Raw genomic sequence first — 7,928 nt, forward strand, 5'->3', positions numbered from 1 at the left:
CTAATTATATGTTTTAGTGATAGTTTAAAAAATTGTCACAAAAAACGATGCTACTTTTCAATTTTCAATGACAATTTGAAAATTTTGTCGCATAAAATTTTTACTAATTGTAATTTTTAGTGATATATGAAAAAAAAGTCATAAAAAATGATTTTTAGCAACAATTTTATTAAGAATAATTTTAATTAAGATTTAATAAGAATTAAATTTAATTATTAGAACCTATTGATAGTCCCTTCAAAATTTACGTGTGGTCCAAATTTAATTTTTGGATAGTGGAATCATCATATAAAATGAATACCCACTATGGATTTTTTGAATAAATTTTTTCTTTAAATTTCTAAAATTTGTATATTGCTGAATTTTATATTTGAAAATCTATCACCAATGACCATGGCTAAACTTAGGTCCGTTTGTTTTCATAGATAGAATGGAGGAAATTGATAGTGAAGGAATTTATAGTAAGGAGATTGTTAGTGAGGAGATTAAATTCAATAAAATTGAACTTATTTTTATCTTTTTATTTTTTTTTTATTTTTTAGTTTTCAGTCCAATTTAGATGGACTAAAAAAAAAAAAAACACTAACATAATTTTTTAAGAAAGTAATTAAAGACAGAAATAAAATAAAATAAAAAATTTAAGGGCAAATTACACAAATAGTCTCTATAGTTTGGGGCTTGTGTCACTTTGGTCCCTGACTTTTCAATTGTGACACATTTGACCCTGAATTTTGAATGTTGTTCCAAATAAGGACAATTGAAGATATTATTAGATTTTTCAAGGGTAAAATTGTCAATTTAATAAAATATAAACTAATTTCACAAAAATAAATGCCAAACAAATATTTTTGAATTTTTAAAAATTATTTCTACCTACTAAAAATAAAATTATGTAAAATTGATAAATCTTTTATACATTTATTTATTTTTACCACATTAATTTTTATTATGTGTTTGGATGATGATTATGTAAAATTAATTTAAAAAAATTAATCATGTAATTTTTATTAATTTTACATAATTTTATCATTGATGGATAAAAATAATTTTTAAAAAATTAAAAATATTTTTTTGACATTTATTTTTGTCAAATTAGTTTATATTTTATCAAATTGACGATTTTACCCTTGAAAAATCTAATGATATTTTCAATTGTGCTTATTTGAAACAAGATTCAAAATTCATGGTCAAATGTGTCACAAATGAAAAGTTAGGGACCAAAGTGACACAAGCCCCCAAACTACAGAGACTATTAGTGTAATTAACCCAAAATTTAAAATCAATTCAAAACTGATGACAGAAGAAATCTACGGCTCAATAGAATAAGATGGCAATTAGGAAATAAGTAAATAAATTTTCTGTAATCACTATCATAGACAGATTTCGCCTACATAATTGGCAAGTTGGTTCAACTTCAACCCATTAACAATATTCAAGCTGTCAATATCCAAGAAAATCATGAGATTGACATTAACCTAGCAATATTCAAACATTCAAAATCCGAGAAAATCACAAAGATTGGAATTAACTTCATGGGAAATGTTCTAATATGCACCACTTCAAAGGGATGCATTTATAAGAAGAGTTTAGTTTTTGTGATTGAAGTTACTAATTTTTGTTATAGAAGTTATTATTTTTACGGTAAAGTTAGAAATTGTGAAGGTATAGTGTGGACGCTAAGGTTATATATGACAAAATTATACACTTTTTTTATGGTAAAAATTATACTTTTTGTATAAGGTGCATACCATATATAACTAAAAATTATATAATTTCTACCACAAAATGTATAATTTTTAATACAAAAAATATAACTTTTTACTCATTACAAAAATATAACCTTTTGCCTATCACAAGAAGTATAAATTTATTATTCATAACACCATAACTTCGCTATTTATAACTTTTACCACAAAAATTATAACTTCCACCACAAAAATTGATAACCTTCACTACAAAAATTGCAACTTTTCCTACAATGTGATTGTACCATTTCCTGATAGCCTTTCCCTAACTTCGTTAGTCTTTGCACTCCATAGCATACAGTACAAAAATTTGAGCTGCATAAGAAGAGCACTAGGGTGTCAAGGAAATATTCCACTAACATTTTTAATCAGCTGGAAAGGGATTAAAACCACCCTGCAACACATTTTCTAGCTAGCCAAACAGTGGTTTCGGAAGGTTGTTCCAATCATACCAATCCAGACTGTCAAAATCCAAGAAAACCATAAGATTGACATTAACTTGGCAATATTCAAACTGCTAAAATCCAAGAAAAACATAAGATTGACATTTAACTTCATTAGCCCTTTGCGCTCCCATATCATTTTTGATCAGCTGGAAAGGGATTAAAACCACCCTGCAGCATATTTTCTAGCTGGCCAAACAGTGGTTTTGGGAGGTCGTTCCAGTCATACCAGTCCCAGCCACCACACTTCTCAGGCTCATGATTTTGGGGCACTTGATCATGATCAGGAACTGGCAAGATTGGTAGTGCACGCATGAAGATGACAACACGATGTTCTGGTGGATTTGCTCCATCAGAGAAGATGTCGTTGGCGACAGTTAAGAACTCTATGTTGTGTATGTCTAAACCAGTCTCCTCCTTCACCTCTCTTGCTGCACATTCCTCAAAGCTCTCCCCTGAACCCAAATGTGAAATTTCACTGAGTAAACTAGCACATTACAAAGTGCATTACAATTGCAAATTGGCAAAAGAGATGTGAGAATGAGTGTGAGGACGGAACAAATATTGGGGGTGATGGTGGCAATTCTACGTGATAGTATTGATTAATGACACCGTCGACCAAAAAGAAAAAGAACTTCACATGAAATATCAATTTAATTTGCTATAGTAAGCATACAATGAAGCATTACATGATACATGACAAAAAAAACTCACAAACTAACAAACTAACAATATTCTTATTTATGTGAGTAGTTCTTATCATATTATTTGTGTAGTTTTCATTTTAAATACCAAAGTTTCATAACTTCATCCAGCGGCAGAGCAACAAAATTGAACTAGGAGCAAAAACAATTTAAAAGAAAAGTACAATGCACTTCACATTCTAACTATAATATAGAATCTAACTCTTCCTCGTCACCTAAACCCTCCTATTCCAAAACACTTGAACCAGCAACTTTCCCCGTTTAGTTTTTGATCGATGTCACTCATTTTTGTCATGTTCTTTATGCCATTGGAGAATGAAACAAAGGTTCATTTACTTGGAAAGTTTGGGTGGGGCTGCTGAATTGATGGGGGAATCAACAATGTGTTTGCCCTCATTCTTTAATGGGAGGGCTTATGCAATGTTGATTTTATAATCAGTATTTTGGACAGGAAAAAGTCCTTGTGGGAAGCTATTTTCTATGCAACTGCGTGGACAATATGGAAAGTTAGGAATGATTTTGCAGTTCAACAATGTTTTGCCAAAGTGGGATGAAATTTTGGAGCTAATGAAAGTAACAGTGGGATTCTGGACAAAAGCCCATAATACGCTGGTGATGCTGCTCTTCCTTAGGCTGGATTTACGAGCAAAAAACGAGTGACGCCTCTTCTAACTAGGTGCTTTCCTCTATGTTTTGCTTTTGGTTGATGGTTCTGATTCTTAATCTGTTTTATTGATGGATGGGAGGTCTTTTGTTTCTTTTGGTTTTAGATGGTGGCTGCATTGACTGTTGCGGTCGCCCCTAGTCAACCCCCTTTGGGTGCATCGTATGTAAGGTTTTAAAAAGCGGCCGCAACCGTTACGTAACGCCGTTACGTAACGGTTGTGGTGGTTACCGCCACCCGTTACGGCTGCTTTTGCAGTGTGATTGAGATTCACTGATGTGTCGGCCGTAGCGGCCACTATAGCGGTCGTAATGGTGCCGTAACGGCCTGTTATGCACCTTTATGTAACGGTTCTGAATTGCTTCTTTTGAAAAAAAAAAAAAAAAAAATTGAAAATGGGAGAAGAGAGATAGAGAGAGAAGAGGGAAGATAAAGAAGGAAGGTGGAGGAGCAAGAGATAGAGAGAAAGAAGAGGGAAGATGAAAAACATGCTATTGATTTGTTGAAGCTGTAAGACCTATACTATTCTATTCAGCTGCTATCACTCAACCATTTTGTTTCTGTGTAATAATAATAATAATAATAATAATAATAATAATAATAATAATAATAAGTGTGGTCATTATCTATTTGGCTTGATTAAAATATATATATATATATATATATATATTTAGGCTTTTATTTATTCTCTTACTTTTGCCATTGTTTATCTTATATATAATAGTTAGTGATTGATTTTTTGTAAAATATAAAGTCATTAATTATTAAAATAAAATGTAAAAAACTCAGTTTATAGTGATTTAAAAATATGAAATATATTAGATCAAACTTAAAAATTTACAAAATTGATCAATATTTATTTTAAAACCCAATAGATATGATCATGGAAAAAAATGTGCACATCAGTAAATTTTTTTCAAATTGTGCGAAAAATAAAAAAATTCACGGTTCCGATAACCGCAACAGTTACGCTACGACCTTTACACCCCGCAACCGCAACCGTGCCACCGCCACCGTTACGACGACCGCAACCACTTTTCAAAACCTTGATCGTATGTATCGGACATGATACTTGTTGGACACTTCTTGAAACGTGCGAGTCATTCATCGAAAGGTCCTATTTTTTTTCAAAAATTAAAAAAATAGATACAGATATGTTTCACACACTTAAGGTAAACATGTGTCTATCACATAAGCACATAGGAGTATAAGTTTAAATAAAACTAGCGGGTGACACACGCAATGCATGTGCGATTCAGATAACTAATAATAACCACAAATAATAAAGAATTTAATGTCATAATATGCATGTTGCTTAACAAATAATGAAGAATTTAATATCATAATATGTATGTTGCTTAAGTTATAAGTATGTTCTTAATGAAATCTAAAGTCTTGAATATGTCCCAAATAAAACATAAAGTTTTGGGTTCAAAACTTACTTACGCTGTGCATAATAATTTTCTTATTTTAACATATATAAAGTTGTCACGTGACATGAGAAGAAAAAGATTTCACTAAACTAATTTAGGCTTCACTTAATAATAGTATAAATAATTTAGAATACAATTATAAAGGAAAAAATAATATATATTTATAAAAATTAATATCATGTTAAATTTTGTTATATTCTTAGAAAGATATATTCATATACATAATATATAATACAAATATAAAATTATATGTTTTATTTATGCTTCCCACTTGTGTGTCTTGAAATAAATATTCGTATAATAATGATACAAAAGGGCAGCATCATTGCAAGGACTGGATGACTAGACTAGTAAGAGAGAGATAGAGGATGTGAATCTAATCCATTTAAAAAAATTTATTAGTTGATAATTGCCGTTACACTTAATATTCATTCTGGGCCTTGAATTTTAAAAAATCGGTGGTGTTAAAGACACTAAATAACATATAACTAATGAGGTGATAAAAAAAAAAAAAAACAAAAACAAAAAAATAGTAACTCTAATTTCCCACTCATTTTCCTTAAAAAATTATCATATATGTATGTATACGAGTCTCATGTGTCGTGTTTGTGTCCTATCACGTGTTTGTGTTCTTCTTCGACTCAAACTTTGATTTGCTGTCATTTATGATGAATCTTGACAAACAGGGACACGGAAGAAAAGAAGAAGGAAGAGAAAAAGACAGATGGGTAGATGAGATGAGACCATAGATGAGAAGAAAAAACAAATAAAGAAGGGAGAGATACAAACAGGTAAATTAGAAAGTAAAAAATAAAATGAGAGAAATCTAAACGAAGAGTGTGTAAGATTTTAGTACAATAAATAATTATTTAAACAAAGTAAATTGCAACAAATTTGTTTATTTAAAAATAAATAAATAAATTTGAGAGGAATATATTATACTAGTATGTAATTGTAGAGGTGGGGATCTGAACCATAATATCTCATAACTAGTAGGGACAAGGAAGTAAAATCAAATGATGATCATAGCATTACTGTTTTGGAAATCGAAGATCAATCCAATTGCATTTGAACCAAAACTTGAAACCACAAAACAACAAAGTAAAATCACTACAAACCCCAATTGAAGAGAGAGAGAGAGAAAGAGAGAGAGAGAAGTGACCAAACTCAAGGTGGCCGCCAGGGGGAAAATAGGAATCACGGCCGATGGGGGTAAGGCGCCGCCCCAAAAGCAGTTTATTCCCCTTAATCAGGAACACCGCCACCCCAACCTGCGGCGCAGCCACCGTCGACGGCGATACAGTCCCCAATTTCGATGTATTGTTGTTGTTATAGCAGTATCTGATGATAGAGCCAGAGGGGTTGTTGTTTTCACACTTCAAATTCAACTGGCCTTGCCTTTGCCTAATCTCTCTCCTTGTTCCCACGACGAGACTCGCATTTGGGATCCCCCCAGCGTAGTTTATTCCCTGCCCTAGTACCAGAGCTTGCTGATTGGGCACCATGTCTCTCTTCTTTTCTTATCTGCTTTTTCTATAAACTTTTCTACCGTAACCTTTTTTTTTAAAAAACATTTTTCTGTATCTATATCTATATCTATATCTATAAATAAATAGTACTAGTCATTTTAAAAGTGAAACGTGGAAAACATTTTATTTATTTTATTGTTATTGGCGTTGTCGATCAATCACCAAAATATTGGCAGCCTAGTCCTGTTGTTCAGCGGCAGGGGCAATAATTTTTCCTGCAGTTCTACTGCTGCTACTATATATATTTTTGTCTGAAACCGAGCACATATTCTCCCTTGCGCCCTCTCCTTGCACTCTCTCGTTGTAGAGTTTTCGGACTCATTTTTTGGTTTAATTTTGGTATTGCGCTCTCTTCTTGCACTTTCTCCTTGTAGAGTTTTCGGACTCATTTTTAGGTTTAATTTTGATAATTCGAATCATTCATATTTTAAGATTTATTCAGTATATCATACCTGTAAAAAATTAAGTTAATCGGATATCAGAAAATATGTGTTCAGAAAAATCAAACTAAAAAATATTTTTTAAAAAAATTTAATAAACAGTTTTCGAACACATGCTTTATGATATCCGATTAATTTGATTTTTTACAGGTATGATATACTGAATAAATTTTAAAATATAAACGATTCGAATTATCAAAATTAGACCTAAAAATAAATCCGAAGGCGCTGCAAGTAAGGAGTACAGGTTGAGAGTGCAAGGGGAGGATCCCAATTCCTACCTTACTTGCCTACGTAAAAACGTTGGGCTTTTGTGCTGGGCCTATAAATACTGCCTTCAAGTTTGCCGTATAAATGTTAGAATTCCTTAATGGCCTCGTACATTACATGTATTTATTAAGCCCAACACCTTATTCCATAACTAAAAATAATTAGGGCATTTATCAATAAATCTCATATATAAAGTTTAAAATTCATCTAATCCTAAAATAAAATATTTATACTAATTAATCTTACATATTTTTAATTGTTATCAAAAACTCTTTTTATTTTTTATTTTTATAACTTTAAAAATGCTGCTACATCAAACAACTTTCATTAGATTTACTGAAGACTTGCCAAAGTATTCAACATTACTAGGAAGTCGCTGAAGCATCACTGGAAGTTCGCCGGAGCGTTCTGAATGTCACTGGAAAATGTGAAGAACATTATCAGAGACTCACCGGAATATTCAGAATATTGCCAGAAAAAAAAAACAAACAAACAAATAGAGAAATTATAGCTAAAAAACATAACAACAAACAAACAATAATGAGAAAAAATATATATTATTTTTCAATTTTTCTAGAGTTTAAACAAACAATTTGTAATATTGATCAAACTGAAAAGTAAGCTTTGAAAGTGTAAAATGTTACAGTTTCAAAGTATTATTCTATTAAGCTGGAAAATATATTATGAAATTATAAAATTT

At 31.2% G+C, this 7,928-nt stretch overlaps 1 protein-coding gene across 1 annotated transcript; it reads right to left on the bottom strand.

Moving 5' to 3' along the window:
• Nucleotides 1-2,077: 2,077 nt before the first annotated feature.
• Nucleotides 2,078-6,629, bottom strand: LOC114302710 (nudix hydrolase 1). Its single transcript, XM_028247780.2, has 2 exons — nucleotides 6,152-6,629; nucleotides 2,078-2,643 (listed from the first exon to the last, which is right to left on the bottom strand). The coding sequence occupies exons 1-2, from the start codon at nucleotides 6,492-6,494 to the stop codon at nucleotides 2,324-2,326; spliced, it is 663 nt and encodes a 220-aa protein (XP_028103581.1). The 5' UTR covers nucleotides 6,495-6,629; the 3' UTR covers nucleotides 2,078-2,323.
• Nucleotides 6,630-7,928: the final 1,299 nt, after the last annotated feature.

This window comes from Camellia sinensis, chromosome 5 (assembly GCF_055761805.1).
Source record: "Camellia sinensis isolate YWXY chromosome 5, ASM5576180v1, whole genome shotgun sequence".
NCBI classification, from domain to species: Eukaryota; Viridiplantae; Streptophyta; class Magnoliopsida; order Ericales; family Theaceae; genus Camellia; species Camellia sinensis.